The sequence below is a fragment of the Girardinichthys multiradiatus genome, chromosome 14 (assembly GCF_021462225.1).
Source record: "Girardinichthys multiradiatus isolate DD_20200921_A chromosome 14, DD_fGirMul_XY1, whole genome shotgun sequence".
Lineage (NCBI taxonomy): Eukaryota > Metazoa > Chordata > Actinopteri > Cyprinodontiformes > Goodeidae > Girardinichthys > Girardinichthys multiradiatus.
In genome coordinates, this window is record NC_061807.1 from 24,902,096 (window position 1) to 24,927,007 (window position 24,912).

General features: G+C 40.0%; 1 protein-coding gene across 1 annotated transcript in view; it reads left to right on the forward strand.

Moving 5' to 3' along the window:
- Nucleotides 1-24,912, forward strand: part of LOC124880928 (phospholipid-transporting ATPase ABCA1-like) — a 283,949-nt gene that overhangs the window by 200,645 nt on the left and 58,392 nt on the right. Inside the window, exons 38-41 of the mRNA XM_047386373.1 lie at nucleotides 968-1,083; nucleotides 3,861-4,005; nucleotides 15,145-15,268; nucleotides 23,008-23,137. Of these exons, the coding sequence (XP_047242329.1) occupies nucleotides 968-1,083; nucleotides 3,861-4,005; nucleotides 15,145-15,268; nucleotides 23,008-23,137 (515 nt within the window). The remainder of the gene's footprint in view (nucleotides 1-967; nucleotides 1,084-3,860; nucleotides 4,006-15,144; nucleotides 15,269-23,007; nucleotides 23,138-24,912) is intronic.

Below are 24,912 nucleotides of genomic sequence, written 5' to 3' on the forward strand. Positions count from 1 at the left end.
TAGTGGGTCGCGGGGAAGCTGGTGCCTATCTCCACGCTCTATAGGCAGGAGGCGGGGTTCACCCCGGACAGGAAAAAATAACACTGCACATCACCAAAAGGACACATTCACTATAGCGAAACATACTGCTGTCAGCATCATGGCCTGATATAAATATGACCAGTTCCAAATACCAGTCATTTTTAACCCAAAACATTCAGTTGTCTGCCAAAAATCTGAGTGTCAGATTTTTAACTATATTATTTTGACAGATTGTTTTTCAGGTGAATTGCACAGGTTGAATGAGACACATTAAGACAAAACTTTGTTTGAGGTTAACAACTGTCAAGGTAATCAAAACGTTAATACTTTTGAGATTCCAGGTCACGACTTCTGTGAAAGAACAATAGTTTATTTTGACTAGATCTAAAGGTCCATGAAGGGCAGTTTGAGATGACCTACAGAGCAATGGTTTTTATATGTCACAGGGCAATATCTAGGTAATCCAGGTTTCAAATCTAAATCTATATCTATAACTGTTTTTGACACCTTTTAATTCAGTGTGGAAGGACGTTTCATGAAGACACAATGTTAAGCGGACTTTACAGTGGGGGGGGGGGGGGGGGGGGGGGGATTTAATAAATTATTAAATATACATACATTAAAAAAAAGTCACAATATCATAGTACCCTTGTTCAGTCAATGTGTCACTGAGTGAATATTTGCTTCAAAGAAAAACAAATGGATCTGTTCTTCAATGAGTTGATTAGAAAGTTATTACTGGATACACTCGAGTGTTAATTAAAAAGTTATCCACGTATTTTATAATCAGTCAGAGAAAAAAAAAAAGGAATACAAAACATTGTCAAAGTGTTGCAGTGTAATCATTAATGTTCTGCAGGTCAACCTTTTTTTTTTCTTACAAAAACACCTTAACGTCTGTTTGAGAAAGCTGCCTATGTTTTATTTTTTATGATCGTTTTGACAGTGTAACTACATCGTGCCCTGCTTCATAGTGATCGTGATCTTCCTCTGCTTCCAACAAAAAGCCTACGTCTCACTGCCCAACCTGCCCGCTTTGATACTGCTCCTTCTTTTTTATGGGTAAGTAAACTTAAAAGAAAACTCTTTCCTTGGAAGTGGTTGTCAACCATCTTCAAAGTTACAGCAGGTCTGAGTCCAGTAATTATTGTTGTTGTTTTTGCCTCATGTTTGCCAAAGGTTGAACATTTCATGCAAAGCTGAATAAGTCCATCAATCTAAAGTACCTATGCTATTGTTTTAATCTTACTGATGCAACCATGTGTAACAGGACTGAAATAAAACAGTTTACAGCTTTTTCAGTATAGTAAAACATGTGACCCCAAGTGGAGAGCTGTGGACTGCAAGTTTTTTTTTGTTGTTGTTGTTTTTTCATGTATTTAATATTTTAGCTTAAATTAAGTCTCTACAAGCTACATTATTAAATTTAGACAAATTTTAATCTTAGCAAGGATTCAGATTTGTAGACTTGGAATGCCATAAAATAAGGTTGATTTGTGTCTGGTGAAACATGTTATGTTTATTTTACCTTATGTTTTGTATCAGTATTTGATTTAAGGGGAGTGTTGGCCTAGTGGTTAGACGGCATTTGTGTCCCGGAGAGGACACATGTACCCTGGTTTAAATCCCACAGCCTGCAACTCTGGGTCCTTGAACAAGACCCTTTGCCCTTGAATGCTCCCTGGGCACTGCACAATGGCAGCCCACTGCTCCCAAAGGGGTGGACTAAATGCAGAGGATTATGTCTCAATTGTGAAATCAATAAACTCTAAAATATTATTATTATTATTATTGATATATTATTGATCAAGTGTGATATTGCTGTTACAGACAGGTTGTAAAGTCAGCTGGTTTAAGGATTCTAGCCCAAAACACTCAGATACCGATCTGTGCAATGCCTATTTGACTCATATCAACTCTCGCCGTTAACAAACACTGAACGAGTTGCACTGACGTGCACCAAGACAGAACCCATCACTGGACTTCAGCCAAGCAGAGTATCTTCAGCTGCAGTTATGCTTAATTAAACTAAAGGTGTTACACGCCACAAGTGTTTGTCCATTTAGTCATTTTCTGACTCTTATTTCATCTGTAACACTATATGTCAAACTCTGCAGAGCTCCATTGCATGTCTTCTTTGATTCCATGTTGATCAGATTTAAAGAGCTTCTATGAGTGCAGGGGATCACCAGTTTGATTTGTGATTTATGACAGACCAGGAGCATCTTAGAGGGGATTATGTTGGCTGGTTTTTGACTGAACTGTTTTTTGAAAGCTCACTGTTCCGATTAGTCGTAGCAGCACATGTTTCAACATGTTTAAATTTGTTATGGTAGGCCAGAAATGCGTTTTTTTGGCATCCCTTCCAAACAGCCAATTTGGCAATGTAGATAGTGTCTTGTTAAGAATTTGTGACCCCAGGATTTCACTCTTTTTCCAGTTATCTACCCTTAGAGATTTTTTACCTCCCTTAGCAAATTGGGCCTGTTTTAATTCCCAATGTTTTAGACTTGTAATTATTGTGCAGACTGTAAAAGTTGGCAAATTTAGGTGAATTGCTTAACTTCCTGTATTATGAAGATCAATGCACATTTGCTTTACTTATATGCATTTCTTATTATATTTATACCCAAGAGAAATAGCAAGTCATCAATTATTGATAAAAAAACGTTTCTTGACACTCTGATCAACAAGAAAGTAAAGTCACAAAGCAGACTTCTGGTAATCGCAGAGTTGTGCATTGGATTCCGCCTCTGCCACAAGTTGGTGCATTTAACACCCCCCCCCCCCCCCCCCCCCCCTTAATAAATGTACTGAAATTAATGTTGGATTAAAAATAATAATATTGTGAGCTTGTGCTACTGCAATGAAAGATTAATTTATTTTAAAGCTATCCTGATGCTTTTTAAGGGCTCCCTGTTTTGATGGTATAATCAAAGTTTCATTGCCAGTGATGATCAATAACTCATTTAGATGCTACAGAATTAACACCCAGCATGTTCTGCTGCATTTTCTATAATGTTAACACACACACATCCATACAACACATAGAAAGGCCAACAAAATCAAACGATTTCAATCATGACCTTTAAAAGCCCTGTAAGTAAATCCTTTTTACAAATATCACATTTTATTTTACAATTCACCTTTAAAGTTCATGCCAAGGCCATTAATGGAAACATTTTAGATTTTTTTTTTTTAACTATGACTAATAGATTCTTATAGTAATAATTAGAGTGCTTAGGTTTAATGCATAACAAAGTAAACCATAAGAATATTTAACAGACACAAAATGTTTTCTAAGCAAAGACTCTACAGAAAGCCATCTGTGAAACAAATGTAATCAGGTAAAAAGTAAATGATTACTTTAGGTAACAATATCATCTTAATCCTTGGAAATATTTTGCATAAATTACATGCAGAGGGTACAATTTTGGAGAGGGTCTGCCAGTGTTACTGGATAACCTACCGTGACTCCACTTCACAACAGCTTCACTTCGTCTCCTCTTATAACCAAACTTGATCTGCTGGCTGCCAAGTGTGGGCGGCATCTATTTTGCAGCGCTTTTATGGGTCACTTACTTAAAATGCAAATTATCTGGTGGAGGCTGCTGGTGTCATGGACCGGCACAGCTGACCTGGTAATCTACATTCATGAATTGAAAATTGCTTGGATTCAGTAACTGCTAATTTTATATCTGCCACAACTATTAACCCTAGTGATTATTTTGAGTGTGGGGCAGTGTGAAGATAACCTTTCAGAAATTTAAAGTTGGGCAGCGTTTTATTAAGTTTACGGACCAGCATCTCTCTGAATGTGTCTGTTTTGCTCTGTTCAGGTGGGCCATTACACCCATGATGTACCCAGCCTCCTTCATCTTCAGCGTGCCCAGCACAGCTTACGTGGTGTTGACCTGCATCAACCTCTTTATTGGCATTAATGGCAGCGTGGCCACCTTCATCATGGAGCTCTTTGATGATGATGTGAGTGACAAACGCAATGCAAAACACAGCCATTTAATCTGCTAGAATACACATTCAGCAAACACACATTCTTGTTCTAAACAGCCATGACAGCAATTTATGTGGATGCTACATTAATAAATGTGAACAAAGGCTGAATCTCATTTTTAACTGGATGCTAGATGTTAAGTGTCTTACTTGCTCTTCGTTTGAAGTCACAATGGGCAGTGGTTAAACCAATCCAATACAATATGGGAGTCTCATTGAGGAAGCTGATACACGAGCAGCAGTCACTAATTATTTTTGCATAAACTCATGGAAAGTCATTATGCCCATTTATACTTGTAGTTCCGTTTTTATGTTGATAATCCATTCTCTCTTGTGCACATTTTTCACCTAACCTCCTGTTTTCCCATGAACATCGGTTCCTGAGTTGCTTTTTAAGTTTTGCTCATGGATTCCCAGTCACTCTTGTGTTTGGTTATGTTTCGTTTACTTAGTGTTTTCCTGTATTTTCCTTATCCTTCCTCAGTTGTCCCTAGATTCATGCTCTCTTTCACATTCAATTCTAAGGCTCAATTAAGTGTGAATTAAGTATGATCCCAGATACCTGAAGGTGCATTGCTCATCTGTTCAAACAATTATAAACATTATATAAAAATCCTGGGAATTTGCTGCCATTATACTGTTCAGGAAGGAGAGGGGTTCGGTGTCCCAGAAATGAAAATGTTCTAGTGTGAAATGTGCAGAAGACCTTGAGAATATGATGGCTTAAAGTGGACATATCATGCAAGGTCCAATTTTTTAGCCCTTAAATATATTGTGTTTTGTACTTGGAAGTCTGTAGGAGTGCAGAAAAGTTGAATTTATTCTCTCCAGGTGCTGAATAAATATATTTATAAATATTTTGTTTGGGTCATATTTTTAAATCTGTTCATTTTTTTCTATTCTCTATAACGTCCTTTGAACTGTTACGTCACAGTATTTGCTGCAGAACATCTAAATAAGGTCATGGACTTCCAGCTGATCAATTTTGCATATGTGCCATTTTTATTTCTCACTGTGATTTTGTACTCCAAGCTCAGATATGCCAATGCTGCAAGAAGATGAGTGTAAATGTTTGGTTGGTGTGTTTTAACCCACTCAATTCATTACACCAGCATCAGAACCTCTTCGAAGTGCCTAGTTAAATTTTATTTTTCATGGAAATGTACCCACATCAATGGGAACATCCTGTTTCCTGAAGTGTCTCAGTAGCATTTAAAGAAGCTGCACCTAAACGAATTGATCTCAGTTGTAGCTCAGAACAGGGGTAAAAGAGGGGCAATTAGAGCTACAAACACAAGAAATTCAGACCAAAGCATTGCAGTTCCACAATATATATACCACAACTGAATTATTAAAGTGTAAAACGGAAGGATTTAAAAGCATATGTCCCCTTTAAGCTGGTAAGAGTTTCATTATCTGCATTGAAACAAGCCCTGTACCAACATGGCCTGAAAGGCCACCTAGAGAGGAAGAAGCCATGTCTCTAAGAACAACATAAGCCAACAAAAGCCAAATTACAGCTTGCAAAATGCACCCAGGGACAAAACCCTTATTTTTTGGATCATGAGGAATAAACATTATGTCAAAATATGAAAGCAACATCTCAAGACATCAGCCAGAAAGTTGAAGGCTGGGCACAAATTGGTTTTCCAAATGGACAATGACCCTGAACATACCCCCAGATTAGTTAGAATGTGGCTTTTAGGCAGCAAAGTCAAGGTTTTTGAGTGAACATCACAAGGTGAGCAGGGCATAATTATGATAGTCCTAAAACGGAAAGCGTTAGGCTTATTTCTTGTCAGACAATGACAACAGTCTATTTATATACTGTATGTAAATATCTGGTCTCAACTGTACATAAAGTTTTAAAATGGAAGAGGCCTTTCTTCTTGCCAAAGTGCAAACCCAGACTGTGAAAATCCCACAGCCCCTCCAAAATCCTATATACGCAGAAGTTGTAACAGAAGCTGACTAATTGACTTGAATCCTTGATAAACGTTCTGTGTTTTCTAAGTAAAGCCTTCCTCGAGCATGCATGCATATAGGTGGGTGGATAGATCGTGTGTATCCACCTGGTATTTGCTTTAAAGTAGTCCCTTTATTCCTTTCAAGGATTTTTCAAAGAACCCATTTTTCCCTATTCTTTTTAAACTTTAATTGTTCGCTGAGAATTGGGGTCTTCGGGAAAGTTCCCTCATCCATCTTTCAGTGAGTTGTTCATTTTGGTGGCAGCCTCGGTCTCAAAGGATTTAAAAAGACAAAGAAACCAAAAGGGAGCTAAATAAGAAATGCAGATCTTTGATTTGGAGAGGAAGCAATGCAGAATAAGAGAAGAAAAATTGTCAATCATTTTTTTGGGATTGTATTTAAATAAAAATTTCATGAAATAATTAGGCAGTTTCTGTCCCAGAAATGTGCATCAATGGACATTATTTACTTCTCTGTATTTCTTTATAATTTATTTTCTTAACCAAATATGTCCAGATAGCTTTGCAGACTTGTTTTTTACTTACATGATTAGCATGTATTACACATGCTTTCCAAGTACTAATCAGTCATTCCTCATCAACACACAGCATAATTTAAACTCTGACAAGCTGTTTATACATCTGATGCTTCATATAAGTCTCAGCATCTTCCACAGTCCTACTCTGATGCTGGATGTTGTCTTGCCACATAGTTTTTCCCCTCACCAATACAGATCCCTCAAACTCGATGTCTCCTCGAGCTCTGCTCAGGGTATTTCCTGTCTCCTAGCAAGGATTACATCCTCTGCATTGTGATTTCATTATCGCCAGCATTCATTGTCAAATTTTGGTTATTTATTACTTGGCTCTATTTTTCTGTCTGCATTCTCATTATTTATTAATACAGTGTCAGTGGGGATGTAACTCGTAAAAGGTGCCAGCTAAATGGGGAGCATGTTGCCCACAGGTAGAATAAAAGGGCGGATTTACAGCTTGCTTCTCTTGCTCGAAGTGCTGGGGACGCTGATAGTGTTTCTGTGAGACTTGAAGTTTGACAGAGATCTGTAATAATCCCTCTAATTAGGCTAGGTTTTCAATGCTGTTAAGAGAACAGATGGGTCAGTAGCAATCAGAGAATTTTAAAACTCTCAACAAGAGTTCATCATTGATTTATCTTTGAAACACACTGGCCAAACTTGCTAAAGAACAGTAAATTGAAAAACAATTTGTAATTTTTCACATTACAACCACAATCGCCAGGTTTTTCAATGGGATTTTATGAAAGACCAACACAAAGAAGTGTATATACATAAATGGAGAATAAAAAGGATACATGGTCTTTTAAACCTTTTAGCAGATAAAATTCTGAAAAGTATTGTGTGCATTTGTATTCACCTGTGTGTAATTTAACTGCAGTAAAAATCCAGCTGTTCTGTGAGTCCTAAAGGGAACAAGCAACATCATGAAAACCAAGGAGCACAGCAAGCAGATCCAGGAGGAAGTTATAGAGAAGTTTAAAGCAGGGTTAGATAGGGAAAACAATATCAAAGCTGTGAACATAGATAACTGTTTAATCCATCACCTGAAAATGAAATTCAGTGTGGCACAGCTGCAAACTCACCAAGATGCTGCCCTCCCAACTAAACTGACAGGCTGGGAAAGTAGAGCATTAATCAGAGAAGCTGCCAATGGGATACAGAGATCCACAACTTAGGGGGAAAAAAATCTGATGACAGGAGAACTATAAGTTAGGTGCACCCCAAAGTCGGTCTTTAAGGAAGAGTGACAAAAAGAAAGCTATTGGTGAAAGCAAGTTTCCCACAAGCTATAGGAAACCCATCAAACATGTGAAATTTCTTTTAACACTAAGTGTTACTATAAGTGTTACTTTAATTTAGTGTTTTAACACTAGATTTCTTTTAACACTAAGTGCAATACAGGTCCTTCTCAAAAAATTAGCATATTGTGATAAAGTTCATTATTTTCCATAATGTAATGATGAAAATTTAACATTCATATATTTTAGATTCATTGCACACTAACTGAAATATTTCAGGTCTTTTATTGTCTTATAACCGATGATTTTGGCATACAGCTCATGAAAACCCAAAATTCCTATCTCACAAAATTAGCATATTTCATCCGACCAATAAAAGAAAAGTGTTTTTAATACAAAAAACGTCAACCTTCAAATAATCATGTACAGTTATGCACTCAATACTTGGTCGGGAATCCTTTTGCAGAAATGACTGCTTCAATGCGGCGTGGCATGGAGGCAATCAGCCTGTGGCACTGCTGAGGTCTTATGGAGGCCCAGGATGCTTGGATAGCGGCCTTTAGCTCATCCAGAGTGTTGGGTCTTGAGTCTCTCAACGTTCTCTTCACAATATCCCACAGATTCTCTATGTGGTTCAGGTCAGGAGAGTTGGCAGGCCAATTGAGCACAGTTATACCATGGTCAGTAAACCATTTACCAGTGGTTTTGGCACTGTGAGCAGGTGCCAGGTCGTGCTGAAAAATGAAATCTTCATCTCCATAAAGCTTTTCAGCAGATGGAAGCATGAAGTGCTCCAAAATCTCCTGATAGCTAGCTGCATTGACCCTGCCCTTGATAAAACACAGTGGACCAACACCAGCAGCTGACACGGCACCCCAGACCATCACTGACTGTGGGTACTTGACACTGGACTTCTGGCATTTTGGCATTTCCTTCTCCCCAGTCTTCCTCCAGACTCTGGCACCTTGATTTCCGAATGACATGCAGAATTTGCTTTCATCCGAAAAAAGTACTTTGGACCACTGAGCAACAGTCCAGTGCTGCTTCTCTGTAGCCCAGGTCTGGGGAATGTGGCACCTGTAGCCCATTTCCTGCACACGCCTGTGCACGTTGGCTCTGGATGTTTCTACTCCAGACTCAGTCCACTGCTTCCGCAGGTCCCCCAAGGTCTGGAATCGGCCCTTCTCCACAATCTTCCTCAGGGTCCGGTCACCTCTTCTCGTTGTGCAGCGTTTTCTGCCACACTTTTTCCTTCCCACAGACTTCCCACTGAGGTGCCTTGATACAGCACTCTGGGAACAGCCTATTTGTTCAGAAATTTCTTTCTGTGTCTTACCCTCTTGCTTGAGGGTGTCAATAGTGGCCTTCTGGACAGCAGTCAGGTCGGCAGTCTTACCCATGATTGGGGTTTTGAGTGATGAACCAGGCTGGGAGTTTTAAAGGCCTCAGGAATCTTTTGCAGGTGTTTAGAGTTAACTCGTTGATTCAGATGATTAGGTTCATAGCTCGTTTAGAGACCCTTTTAATGATATGCTAATTTTGTGAGATAGGAATTTTGGGTTTTCATGAGCTGTATGCCAAAATCATCCGTATTAAGACAATAAAAGACCTGAAATATTTCAGTTAGTGTGCAATTAATCTAAAATATATGACTGTTAAATTTTCATCATTACATTATGGAAAATAATGAACTTTATCACAATATGCTCATTTTTTGAGAAGGACCTGTATGCTTCCTCATGTGCAATACTGGAACAACCTGTAAATATTCTTGTATATATTTTTTCCACCTGCAGAGTCCCTTTTTTATAACCTTTTATAACTCATAACTTTTTAATATTTATTTTTCTTTAATTTGCACTACTTGCCTCCACTGTTTTGTTCTGTTTTTGGAAATGTTGTTGCACCCATGTGGAGCAATGACAAATAAAGAATTGTGATTCTGATTCTGAAAGAAGATCATCTCATCAAATGAGACCAAAAGTGAAGTTTCTGGCCTCCGTGCAAAAAAGCTATGCGTGGTGAGAAACTAACCCTGAGCACAACACCCTCATGGTGAAAGAGGGTGATGGCAGCATCATGCTGAAGTGATTAGTTTTTGGATCCAGGACAGGAAGGTTTAACAGAGTTGATAGGAAGATTGATGGAGCTAAACATAGGTCAATAATTGAAGAAAACCTTCCAGAGGCTAAACAAAGACTGGGCCAAGGGTCCCCCTTCTAACAGTACAATAACCATAAAACTGGAGCTACATTGGAATGGTTTAGATCAGTGGTTTGCCTATACAGTAAACCCTGCTGTCTCACAAAAAAAGACAAGGCTACTGCTGTTTTAAAACAAAACTGTAACAGGACATAAACCTATTTCATTTATGTGCTATTAAAAAAGATACAAGCAAAAAATACAAATTAATGTTCTAATGCATTTCTCACCAACGGAGACCTCAAAATCCATCATGGCATCCACACATCTGAACCATCTGCAGTGATAAACTCGGTGTATTTTACAAAGTTGTAAATCATTGGGACTGAATACAAACGCATAGATCTTTTGGCAGTTTGTTTGTGAAAAAATGTTTTTAAATTATTTACAATTTTTTCTTCCAATTTACATTAATACAATAGTAAAAATCCCCCCCAAAAAAACTAAAATCTGCTGAAGTTTGTGGGTGTAGCATGACAAAACGTGGAATAGTTCAAGCGGTTTCAACACTTTTGCAAGACATAACAGTGAACAGATGTACTCCTACCACATGACAGCTCAATCCAGTCACAAAGCTTTGTCTCATCATCTCCAGGATCCTCGGTGGTGGCGTTAGTTGAATAGTGTCGCTCAAAAGCAAAGCTACAGGCTTCGGGATGTTTTCTGTCTTCAAGCAGGGGGAGGATCTTGATCCCCTTTGGGCATAGCTCCATTTCTTTTTTTCATGAGATGAAAATGTTGGGGGGAAGAAAATAGCAGAGTGAAGAACCGGAACAGCACTTTCACACACTCTTTGCCCTAGTTTTTGTTTTAAAACCACTGGGAGATTCTCTACCCTTAGGGCTGTCCGACTCCCCGTAGACTGCATCAATCCTAGCTCGCCTAATGCCTAGAGCCTTGTCTGAGTCAATACCTCCACCACGTGCCTCTTGGAGATAACCACAGGCACACAGGGAGGTTTTTCAGGGATGGAGGTAAAGGTGTGGCATCATGTTTGACTTGAGCAGATTGTATCAAACTCCACATTTACTGCCCTGCAGTGCCCTTAATCACAAAATGTTAACGTTGAGGTCACAACCATGAGTACATAAATTACCCTGAAGGATTTAAGCGATGGAACTTCCCCATTTCCACAAAAGTATCAGCCATATAAAATACGATAGTTGAAGGTTTGAGTCATATTTATTTCTTTTTATCTGCATGCTTGCCCTGATGTTATGAATGGAGCTGCATGGTGGAAATAAGCACAAGCAGCGATATGGGTCAGATAAAGCAGAGCACAGACTCTACCACCTTCACAACCAAAATGGATTTATAGCAGCGAACATAAACAAAAGGAGGAAAAATGAATCATCTGCTCCAGCTGTTTTTTAACGACTAGCTAAGATAAGATGCTTTTTTGTTTAAATCTGAAATTATGTTCGGCTTTGTTTGCATTCTTCCCCAAGACAGACCGGCTTCTTTTAACCAAGGTCATTGCTGTTTATTAGTTGTTTGACTTTCTTATCTCTGTACAAGCTCGCTGGATTATGTAAGGAACAAAAGGGCCTTTAGAAAATCCCACTGTGGATGTGTGTTCAAGCATTTACATCCCAGAGCAAGGAAATACATATAAAAACAGAAATAAATTGTTGGTACTCTCACAGTTCTTTGAAACGATGCTTAATTTCCCCTGAAAAGTATTTAAAATCTGTTTTGTAATGTAAACCTACGTGGTTTGGTATGTTCTTACATGGCCCTCCATGAGCCCAGACCTTCATCCTAAATAGTTCTAAATAAATTGCAGTGTGGAGACACCACCCTTCAAACGTAAGACAGCTTTAGCAGTTTTCTCATGAAAAGCGGACCAAACCACCCACAGTGTTGGCTGCAAAAGGTGCTTCCACAAAAAAGGAAGTTAGGAGTACTATCTTTTTCCGTGCTTGCCATTTTCTTTGGTTTAAGAATTTAAAAAATGAGCAACTGAATGAATAACCAAAAACCGGATTTATGTTTAAATATGAATCAAACAATAAGTGATGCCATTAAACTTCAGATATTTTTTTGTTTTTGTTTATTGTTGAGGAGTATAAACAAAGTATTCATGCCTGTACCTTTATCTGCAAAACATATTTTGTTGTGTATCTGAAATCATACACTTACATAAAACAATGGTGTAACTGTTGTACAGCCCTTTTTAATCTTCAAGCAAATGCATAAATGTAGAAGGAAAAAGGCAACAGATTATTGTTAAACTAGACATCTGAAGGTTTGCTTTTACATCATGATCAGTGAGGGCTTTTCATCATGCTCTCATATCTACCTCAGATAAGGTACTCCAGTGACCACCTATTCTTAAGAGAAGAAAAATTAATCTTGCATAAGCCCACTTTTGATCTGAAGCATTACTGTGATTATTTTTCCACAAAGAGAGAGAATTAAGCCTGGTTGCTTTCTTTTCATTAACCCGAATGCTCTCATATGATATTCACAGTAAAATCACTTTAAAGGAAAATAGCAAATCTGCATCAAAGCAGTGTTAAACTGTTTTGATGAATCAATTTGAATTGGATTCATCCTATTCATCTGGTGTCGTCATGGTCCTGTTTGGATCTGGCATCACCATGCGTCCTTGCTTGTTCAGAAAAAAGTAGAAAGAGTTAAGCATGAAAATTCACACTTGGACCCAAAACCAGTCCTGAACAGTCAGATCTAAGTTACCTGCTTTGCATGTGAATACATAGGTAAGAAGGTCACAGAGTGGGCTGCCAGCCGAGCAATAAAGAGGACATCGACAGTCCAATTTATACATCTATAACATCATATATCCAGTTACTTAAGCTAATTTATAATATGGACACTTGCCAATGAGTGAATTTTACCCACATTATGTTTTTGTGGAGTTATTTTGGCTGCAAACTATCCATAAACCTAATTATGTTACTTAACAAAGGCAGTAAAGCATCTGGTTGCTTGCTGGCTGCTTGTCAGCTCTTCCATATGTCTGTATGGTGTACATAACCATAAGTAAAATTGGCTTGTGATTCTTTTGAGGTATGTTTCTACTAGTTTTGCTTTGACCAGGCAATTCTGGCACGTAATATGCTTTTATCTAAACCATTCCATTATAGCTCTGGTTATGTGTTCAGAAAAATTGTCTTGCTGGAAGATGAACCTCCACCCAATTCTCTTGTTTCTTGCAGCCTAACAGGTGTTCCTCCAGGATTGCCCTGTACTGAGCTCCATCTATCTTCCTTTTTACACTGCCCAGCTTCTCTCTCCCTGTCAAAGAAAATCATCTCTACAGCGTTAAAGCTGCCCACACTATGATTCACCATGGGCATGGTGTGTTCAGGGCAATGTAAAAAGTTACATTGTGGTCTCATTTACAGAGCACCTTTTTCCATTTTTGCTGTCTCTCCTACATGACCAGCAATGAAGTTGATATGAGGCTTTTTATGCCAACATTGGCATTATTCCAGCTGCCCTTCCATGAAGGCCAGATTTGATAGGTTTTATTTAGGGATATGAAAATCAAGAGGGCTGAAAACAAGTTCCTGATTTTTTATGTGCAAAACTTATTTAAAGCAATGTACTTCTTCACTATTATGTTTACTTTTTGTTTTTTTGTTAGTCTAAAATCACAATAAAAAACAGTAAGTTTTGTGGTTGTAATGTGATAAAATACGGAAGGTTTCTAGGAGTATGGCTACTTTTGTAATCCTGAGTTGTGACATTATTCTTTCTGCATTAATCCTTTTACATTGCTTTATTCTATATTTTTAGATTATGTCTAATTTTTTATCAGAAACAAACAAACTGCAAACAAAAAATTAAATCTAAGCCTGCTTGGGTATAACTAATTCTGGCTTAACTAAAACTGGATGTTTTTGAGAAATAATACTAGAAAGAAGTGAAGCTAGCACATAGTTGTGAAATGCGTAACTTCAGGAATCAAAGACGTTTGTAGCCAAAACTTCTGGTTTTATCCACGTTTTCTGCCTGAAACACAGCAAATAGCTGAGATCAGCTACTCTTTTTACAGAGCAGGCAAAAAGGCCGGAAATGTAACTGGCAAAAGTAGCTCCGACTGTGGCATTCAGTCAGTTATGGCTCCTTGCAATCTTGGTAACTGCATATTGAAAGCTCAGTCTTGCAAAGTAATTTCACTTTGCAATAACATACAAACACATCCATGAATGAAGTATGGGACTTTAAAGGACTTTACCTGGAAAACTATAGTCCAACTTACAACATCCCGCATCACTTAATCTTTACATGGGCAAAAGCAGCAATGATGAATTTTCAGTCTCCCGCTGCATATGCAAGAGCTTTGAAGACTGCTGCAATGAAGCAGGATGCATAATGCATGAAGCTGGTTTTGAACGCCGAGCCACAGCAGGTGTATTTATAGTTTATCCTTGCTCTTTCTGCCTTTTTGTTTTCTAAGCCCTGTTTCTCCTCTGTGGTATACTGGATGTCCTTCCTTATTTCCATTAGATTGTTACAAGCTCATTTTTCTCAAGTCCTTAGCTCATTACTGATTTGCCCTTTATTGGGATCCGTAATTATTGCCACCATGGGGGAACACGTTTAGCGAAGTAGCGTTAAAATACCTTTCAAGAAAATACATGCTCTTAATTTATTCCTTGTTAAACAGTGAGCCAATATGCTTTTTGTCTGTTTTCAGTGGTTTCTGTTTTGTTGCTGTTGTATATCACACTGTCAAAAGGGTTAACAAAAAGGCAGGCAAACTGAACCTCCTCTTTTGGGTCGGATGTAGCGTTTTCCCTCAGTTATGACTTTGAGGATGAACATCTGTTTGCTCGAGCATCAGCTCATCCATTTGTTTGTACATGCTTTGCTGTATGTGGGCCTTTTCACAGATCACACAGTATGGTCCCCAGTGTCGGATATGGTAGATGAAACTTGATACACTGCTTTCTCAACACGCCATTTGGAGCTCTGCAACACAACAGCGCTCAGCATGCGAATGGAGTGCAGGGTGTTTGTTAATTATCAACACCCTCTTTTGAAGTTTTAGCTCTTCTCTGCCTGCTGATTAGGGATTAATGTTCAACATTTTGTGCTTGGGCTATACAAAAACTAAATCAAGGCATATAAATATTGAAAAGTTTGTCATGACTCTGACGTGTTTGGGTTTTTTTGTGTGTTTTCCTTCAACAGAATATTTCTCGCATCAATGACATAGTGAAGCAGGTGCTGCTGATATTCCCACATTTCTGTCTGGGCAGAGGCCTAATTGACATGGCCAAGAACCAGGCGATGGCAACGCTTTACATCAGTTTTGGTAAGGACTAATACCAGCAGCAAAAAAAGAGAGAAACAGTTAGAGGCATACTCTGATTATATCATATTGCATTGCATACATGTAGATCATAATTTTTTACCACTTTTCCTTGTAGCTAACGATATTTAGGTACATTTTATTTGATCATATTGCTGTCATGTTGTCACAAACGTCTAAAAGACAAAAAGCGAGCACAAGGAAGCCGAGAGTACAGACAAACTCCAAAAAGAGAGATGGCAAAGTCTGCAACTTGAATGAGATTATAAAGTTATCATTTAGAGAGCGATTTACCCAATTAGGAGGAGAAGGTAAGGAGAAATGTTGTCCTAGAGAATAAGCTTAGAGATCGGACCTATAGCAGGATTTAAAAGCACTCTGTGTTGAGCCCAGCCATCCTCTTATTCCCCACACCTCTGTGGTCTGGCTCCCTGCTTGAGCTAGTGTTCAGAGCTGTAGCATAAACTGTATTTTGCAGATTGAGCTCGCTGCAATATTTGTGACGTGAAGTGCAAGGTCAGTGGCAGGAATGCTTTAAATCTGAAAAAGCACCTGGTTATAAGATGTTTCTCAAGGCTGAAGAGTACAGAATTTCAAAAAAACCTCAGATCTACAGCTACAACTCCCGCATTCGGCACCGTCAGCACACGTTCGCGACTTGACATTTGCAGCTAAATCATGAGAGAAGAAATGTTTGACACAACTGAGATGTTACAATACAAACAGTTTGATTTTGTTTTGATATATTCATTAAAATTTATAAATTGAGAAATAAATTTGTTAAATTGAAAAATTGTGAACTAACATTTATTACCATATAAACACACACAAAAGTACCAAAAATTGATACCGTTGAGTACTGATACAGATTCCCTGGTACCAGGCATCGGTAATGTATCGGTTCAAATGTGAAGATACCCATCCCTACACATAACAATACCGAATTGAAAATTGTTCACTAAAATATAATATCTTTTCATTCTCTTTGTTGCAAACCAGAATGCATTTTTTTTGTAAAACAAAAAAAAAGCATTCATAGCTCAAAAATTGTATTTATATGAGCACCAAATTATTTTCTTTAGATTACTTTTAGAAATAATTTTAACAGCCTAATAAGTGATTACTGTTTGTTGCCAAATTTATATTCATTTAAATAGCAGAACAAAGAAGAGACTGGTGGGTTCAGAAAGAGGATAAGCTCTCTTTCTGTGGGAAGAAACCTGACACAAACTAGAGTGAGTTATCCTTGAACAGTTCGGCTGAAAGGAGAACAGGGGGAGAACAGATAAACGGTAACAAACAACAAACACTGAACAGGTTTGTGAGAACAGTAAAACATACATGATAAGATCAGAGATGTCTGCTTGAAGCTACAGGGAGAGAAGAACAGATTGAAAAGAAGTTTCAGAAAGAATATTTACCCATTCATTTTAAGGGGGAATGTTGCTTCTTCTTCATTTGAAAAATATATAGTGCCATTTCGTAAATGTACAGGAACAGTTCTTCTAGACTAGAAATGGATTGGTAATAAAACTCCACTGGTATTATGACCAAAAGCTATAAAATTCAATGAAACTACAATATTTATAAACAAAAAGGGTTAAAAATAACAACAAATTAAGACAAATAGATTTTAGTTGAAAAAACAAATCACAGTACTACCATTGGTACTAATGTTGAAACTAATCAAATATTGATTAGTTTCCCAAAGAAAATGTTCATCTTTCTTTGGGAAAGATGAACATTTTATTACGATGAACCAAGACAAAGTCACTGAGGAAGCCAAGGAGTACGTCATTCACTGAGGCTTAAAAAAGCAGCTGGAGCGTAAGTTAGGCCTGTAAAGCCATCGTCCATGTCCTCCTTCCTGATTCTGACCAATAAGCATAATGGAGATCCAGTTTGGTAAAGATAGTAGAACCATTGACTGATTCAAAGCAGAGATTACTAAAGGAAGAGGATATTATCTAATGCAGGGATTCATCTTTGCTACAAAGAGAACTGCTGCACCTAATGGGGATGCGGAGTGATGAATGATCCCAGCTTCTAGTGACTCATTTATGTATTTTTCCATAGTTTCTCTGTGGTTTATACAGATTAAAGATGGATAGATAGAAGAGAAGCTCCAGGAAAAGATCTATAGAACAATTGTAAGGTCTGTGCAGAGGCAAGGAAAGGATCTTGTGTTGGTTGAGGTCGTCATATTCTCTGGGAATGTTTGAAAGATCTGTGGCATTTAACTCCTCCTCTGGGGATGTCTGGCCAATTGTGGGAAGGGCCAACTGTAAACAGACAGAGCGATAGTATGTACTCCAGGATTTAACCAAAGATGAAGAAGATGCTTCAGAGGAGACAGATGATCTGCTGCTCAATGAACTCTGGGAAATAGTCCACTTATTCTGTCCTCTAGCCATTTCATGCAGGTGCAGCCTCGCGGAATCTGATAGATGTAGGAGGAGATATTGGCGGGGCAGCAGTTGCCCCAGCTAGAGAAGGAGGAGGTACTGACAGAAAAGGTTTGACATGCATATCTCTAATTATTCACGTGAGTCATAACCATTGATCAGAAAATCCCTGTTGTTTACTGAAAGAGTGTAGGATGGACTCATGCCTAAAAAGGGTTAAATCCTGCTCCAAAATTTTATTTCTAAGTGATTCTGCTGGGTCGTGTTGGCCTGATGGTTTTGTCCAGGTTGAACCTGTACAGAATTCCAGCAGCACAAGAAGCACTCTGAGAAACAACCTCAGAATCAGAATCAGAAAAGCTTTATTGCCAAGTACGTTTTTGGACATACAAGGAATTTGTTTTAGCGTAGTCAGTGCAATACAATACAAATTAAACAGTATAAACATATCTACAATATAATATAAATATATGTGCACAGTTTTAAGTGAGTGAGAGTACGTATAGAGCAGTATAAGATGCAAGAGCAATACAACAGTGCAGATGATCATTGTGCAAGTATGGCAGTGCAAGTAAAGCAGGAGTCCAAGCTGAGCGTTAATGTAACGCATAGAGTTACAGTTTACAAGTGTCCTGTCAGCAAAAAAAAAAGGGGGGGGGGAGTGTCAGGGTGGTTTCCGGGCTTTGTTAACCAGGCTGGTGGCAGATGGGAAAAAACTGTTCTTGTGGCGTGAGGTTTTGGTTTTGGTCCGGATGGACCGCAGCCTCCTGCCAGAGGGGAGAGTTTCAAAGAGTCTGTGACCAGGGTGGGAGGGATCAGCCAGAATCTTCCCTGCCCGCTTCAGGGTCCTGGAGGTGTACAGTTCCTGGAGCGACAGTAGACGGCAGCCAATCACCTTCTCAGCAGACCGAATGACACGCTGCAGCTTGCCCTTATCCTTGGCTGTAGCAGCGGCGTACCAGATGGTGATGGAGGAGGTGAGGACGGACTCAGTGATGGCTGTGTAGAAGTGCACCATCATAGTCTTTGGCAGGTTGAATTTCTTCAGCTGCCGCAGGAAGAACATCCTCTGCTGGGCTTTCTTGATGAGGGAGCTGATGTTTGGCTCCCACTTGAGATCCTGGGAGATGATGGTTCCCAGGAAGCGGAAAGATTCCACAGTGTCAATTGTGGAGTCACAGAGGGTGATGGGGGCAGGTGGGGCTGGGTTCTGCCTGAAGTCCACAACCATCTCCACTGTCTTTAGAGCGTTGAGCTCAAGGTTGTTCTGGCTGCACCAGTCCAACAGATGGTCCACCTCCCATCTGTACGCGGACTCGTCACCATCAGAGATGAGTTCGATCAGAGTGGTGTCGTCCGCAAACTTCAGAAGCTTGACAGACTGGTGACTGGAGGTGCAGCTGTTGGTGTACAGGGAGAAGAGCAGAGGAGAGAGAACACAGCCTTGGGGGGAACCGGTGCTGATGGTCAGGGAGTCAGAGACGTGCTTCCCCAGCCTCACGCGCTGCTTCCTGTCAGACAGGAAGTCAGTGATCCACCTCCAGGTGGAGTTGGGCACACTCAGCTGGGAGAGCTTCTCCTGTAGCAGAACTGGGATGATGGTGTTGAAGGCAGAGCTGAAATCCACAAACAGGATCCTGGCATAGGTTCCTGTGGAGTCCAGGTGCCGGAGGATGAAGTGAAGGGCTAGGTTGACTGCATCATCTACAGACCTGTTGGCTCTGTAGGCAAACTGCAGGGAGTCCAGGAGGGGGTCGTTGATGTCTTTTAGGTGTGAGAGCACAAGGCGCTCAAAGGACTTCATCACCACAGAGGTCAGGGCGACGTGTCTGAAGTCATTAAGCCCTGTGGTCCTTGGCTTCTTGGGAACAGGGACGATGGTGGAGGACTTGAAGCAGGCTGGCACATGACATGTCTCCAGTGAGGTGTTAAAAATGTCTGTGAAGACTGGGGACAGCTGATCAGCGCAGTGCTTCAGGCTGGCTGGTGAGACAGAATCCGGACCAGCAGCTTTCCGGGGGTTCTGTCTCCTGAAGAGTTTGTTTACGTCCCTCTCCTGGATGGAAAGAGCCGTCCTCGGCATGGGTAGGGGGCTGGTGGGGGGGGAACTTCAGGGTGGGGGTTGGAGGTGCCAAGGCCCCTCTTGAGGTTGGAGAGATGGGGGTGGTGGATTGTGGCTGCAGCTGTTGGGGGGCGTCGTGGGGGATGGTTGCAGGACTGTCCCTTTGTCTTTCAAAGCGGCAGTAGAACTCGTTCAGGTCGTTGGCGAGGCGTCGGTCGTTGATGGAGTGGGGGGCTTTCAGCTTGTAGTTGGTGATTTGCTTGAGCCCTTTCCAGACAGACGCAGAGTCGTTGGCTGAGAACTGGTTTTGGAGCTTCTCAGAGTACAGTCGTTTGGCCTCTTTCACTGCCTTGCCAAACTTGTACTTTGCTTCTCTGTATATGTCTTTGTCCCCACTCCTGAAGGCCTCTTCCTTATCCAGTCTTAACCTTCTGAGTTTAGCTGTGAACCAGGGTTTGTCGTTGTTGTAACTCACCCTGGTGCATGATGGTACACAGCTGTCCTCACAGAAGCTGATGTAGGAAGTCACAGCCTCTGTGTACTCCTCCAGACTGTTGGTAGTAGTCCTGAACACATCCCAGTCTGTACAGCCTAAACACGCCTGGAGATTCTCCACAACCTCACTGCTCCACTTCCTTGTCGTCCTCACAACAAGTTTGCAGAGCTTTAGTTTCTGCCTGTATGCAGGAATCAGGTGGACCATGATGTGGTCGGATTGGCCCAGTGCAGCACGTGGGACGGCGTGATAAGCGTCTCTGATGGTGGTGTAACAGTGATCCAGAATGTTGTCCTCTCTGGTCGGACATTTAATAAACTTTCTATATTTGGGGAGTTCGTGGGTGAGATTACCTTTGTTAAAGTCGCCAACGACGATAACTAAGGAGTCCGGGTTGGTCCGCTCCACACTCAGTATCTGGTCGGCGAGCATGCGCTGTGCGACCTGCAATTTAGCTTGCAGCGGGATGTAAACACCGACCAGGATGAACGAAGCGAACTCACGGGGGGAATAGAAAGGCTTACAGTTTATGATGAAGGATTCCAGGTCTGGAGAACAGTGCTGCTGAGTCACTGTCACGTCGTTGCACCAACCACTGTTGAGGTAAAAACAGATTCCTCCACCTTTCGCTTTGCCGGAGAGTTCCGTGTCTCTGTCCGCTCTGTAGAGCTGGAATCCTGCCAGCTGCAGCGCAGAGTCTGGTATTAATCCACACAGCCACGTCTCCGTGAAGCACAAAACTGCCGATGAATAAAAGTCCCTGTTTTTCCCCAACAGCAGTTGTAGTTCCTCAATTTTGTTGGGAAGTGAGCGCACGTTAGAGAGAAATATTCCAGGTAACGGTGTTCGTAATCCACGCTGGCGAAGACGTACCAGCACCCCAGCCCGTTTCCCTCTCTTCCGGCGTTTCACCACGTGAACAAAGGTGAGCGCACCTTTGACCAGAATGTCCAAAAATTCCAGAGCAGTAGGCAGAAAAGTTGGAAATAACTAATCTGGTGTAGCAGCCCTGATGTTCATGAGTTCTTCTCTGGTGAGAGAGCTCCGGGTACCATCACAGAAGACCGTTTTAAAGCAAAAAACAAAACAAAACAATGCGCACCAACACGCCGAGGCGACCATCTGTGGCGCCATCTTGGATGGTCAGAACCTAGGAAGGATGCAGAAAACAATACACAAATAAGCTGTGTGGGAAATGTCTTTGGAATACCAGTTAGGTTTTACGACCTGTACCGTTGACTATTGGGCACTGAGTGGTTGTCAGCCAGCTCCTTAAATCTCCCAGCCTATGATGAAAAGATCAGAAGCAGGTGTGAGACTGTGCCTCAGCCACACTTCCTCTGTGGAAAACTGCAAACCTCTTCCGAGAAGACCATGGTTTTCATGCAGGAAAAGGTTCCATCGCCAGCAAAGGCCTTAGAGATAGAGGAATAATGATCTTGCACTCTTCCTCACCTGGCCTGAACAATTATTAAAGATGAGGTTTATACTGAAGGAAACAGTACAGATCTCTGTAAAGTGTCTGGGAGGCTGTGATTCCTGCTATACAAAACTTGATCATCACCAGATCAAGAAATTGACAGAATATGTAAATGAAAGGTTTGTGACTGTTACTGAAAGGAAGTCTGGCTTTATTGGACACTGCTTTGTTTATTTTTTATGAATTAAATGTTTATTTGTACATTTTGAGTTGTTCATTCTTACTTTAACAGATACCAATAAATCCATGAAATTGGAAAATTTGTTGCATAATTATTCTGCCAATTAAAGGCTGCCTAATAATTATGCAGATAGAGAGATTCTCCTCACTTTTTTATTGCCTGATTAATGGGCATATTTGTGTTACTGTATTTGTGTTACTGTAACATCATACAGTCATGAAAACAGCATGCCCTGGCTCTGCTGGTGGTCAGAACTCCAAGTAACACTGAAGTAGTGCACATACCCAGAAATCATTTACTCCTCCCCAGAGAAACAATCAATTCAACCACAGTCCTCATTTTGAAGTGACACAATACTATTTCTTTCAAATAGCCAGTTCTCCAGGGTGGAAATATTTGACAAGTAACATAGCTCCCAAACCTCTACTAAAGCTCTTCTCTGCGTTTGAGTTAAATTTAGACAGGAGAAAGGGAGACAAGTGGTGTGGTGGCTGCGGAGGTGGATCTGGGGTCCAGGGGGTCGTCAAGAGGCAAAGAGTCACATGAAAGAGGAAGAGGAGTCTTATCTGTTGAGAGATGGAGCAGGAAATAGTGGTCTGAGGAATAATTTGCAGTGGTGGTGGAGAGCGGAGGGAGAAAAGCAATCACCTTAAAAGGGCTGGTGTGAAGAGGGGCTATTTACCAGAGAATGAGACTGAAAGCGCTTTCGTTTTTCTTGTTTCTCCTATTGCCCCCCACAAATCCCCTTACCCCACATTAGGCTGAAAGGAGGGGGAATTTTGTGCGAAGGGCTGTCACAGCTTTACTTATGTGTTCATATACAAAAACAAATACAGGATGTCAACAATTTTCTTAAATGACAGAGCTGACTTTTTATTTTGGTTGTTCTGTCTAAAGTCTACGTGGCTTCTTTTAACTGCTAGCTTTAACCACAGACCTTTTAAAAAGCCAACAACTTTTACAAGAGACATACTGTAATTTGGCTGTCCATGAAATTACAACCTAGCAGTTTTCTTTTTATTTTGATGATATTACCTGAAATATCTGTTGATAAGGCCTTGAAGTGGACCTAAAAAGGCCTGCGATGATCATTGCTGTCCTAATATTCTTTGTTTTAGGTGAAGATCGTTTTAAGAATCCACTCGGCTGGGAGATGGTGGGAAAAAATCTCCTTGCCATGTCCATTCAGGGAATTGTGATGTTCATCTTTACCATTCTCATCCAGTACAAGTTCTTCTGCAAATCAAGGTGACTCTCAGAAACTTGTACAGTAATAATATTATGCTATAAGATCTGAAAATTTAAAATGCTTAAGTTTTTTTAATTGTATTCATAATTGAAATTCCTCAGTATTCAACCAGCATTTAGCTCTCTTGATTGATGATGTTACAACATTACACAATTGTATAAAGTCAGCTTAGTTCTTGGTTGTGCCCACCATCTTTCAGAGAGTTACAGGCATTGTAAAAGCCAGCTGGTTTGCGATTGGTCACCTTTGAACAATCAGCTGACCAATCATGGCAATGGTCTCTTCCAGAGGAAAGCCTTAAAGAAAATAAGCTTTAAAAGGGGAAATTAGGACAGAACCCCAAAAAAGACATTTGAACAATTTTAATTTTTAAGTAAGTTGCTTTATTTCCCACTAGAGACCTGTCCAGGGCAGGACCCCACCCTTTTGACCAGTGACCCCCTTTGACCCTGCAGGGAAAAGCGTAGATGGATGGATGGATGAGTTATTTCCTGAGAGCTTTGAGCCTGAATAATGCTGTTTTACACCTAAATAGCTTGAATTAAGCATGTCTCATTGTGGCAACATTAAACAATGTTCTGCTGTAAACTGAGAGAATTGTAGGACAACGTTCGCTACTTTATTAAAAACAAAGGCAAAATATTTCTTATCAAACGCAGGGTATGCCTGCTGTTTTTGCCCTGAACAGTCAGGACATTACACACACATCTGATAATGTCTGACTTCATTTTGCTGACTTGTAACTAAATTACATGGAGAATGTTCATAAAGTAAAGCTTCCACCTCAAGCATCTTTTTAAAATTGTCCCCAAAAATATAGTCATAATGGGCTTATTCAACCCTAATTCAACAGGCTTTTGTTTTTAAAGAAAACTTTACTGAATGCAAAAGGTTATGATGCAGTTAAAGTGGACATTGATGAATAATGACATCTACCATGATAAGGCATTTATTTTACCTTTTAAAAATCTAAATGGATGTGGATTGTTCATGCTGGAAGCAATGGATTTTGCCCTGAATTTTTAAGTGGTGAACTATGAACATAAATTATTCAGTTTCAATCTTTGTGAGCTGAACGTTTTGAGATGGAGTGGCCTTTACAGCTATTGGCACCGCTGGTAAAGTAATGTGTAGAAAATCTTAATATATATTGATCATTTTTTCAGTGACAGTATCTCACACTATAAAACAGCAATATCCAACCTTTAATTCCAGTCCACTTTTTTACTTTTTTGGGAAAATTAGTTTGAACAAAATCAGGCTGCCACAGTTACTGGCACCACAAATAATAATTATAGAAAAGAGTAAAAGTAAAGTTGAAGATTGAATAATGATGGTATTTTTCTGATTTGTATTATTATTTTCTTCAAATTTAGAAGTTTCAAAACACTAAGCTCTTTGAAAGTTCAGAGGGTGATGTTAGGGCCTGTCGAGCTTCCAATAGGCTTATTTGAAGTGGAGGACTGTTGCCTTGCAGCAAGAAGGTCCTGGGTTCGACTCCCAAATAGTTTTGAAGAGTGCCTTAGTTCCAGTAAACGGTGAACTAAGACAGCTGTGTTTTAGAGCCCCATGTCCACCCACTTTTTTATCATTCAATAAGACTGATATCATTCAATAAGGCTTTGTTTTTTCAGGTTTATTCCACAGGCACCTCACTATAATTTTAATGCTCCATCGTACAAACAAGTAAAGAGTCTTTTAGTTCTTTGCCATCCAGATAGCAAGATCTGTTTATTCATTTTGTGACTACATTTGGGTTTGTGGGTGTGAGTTT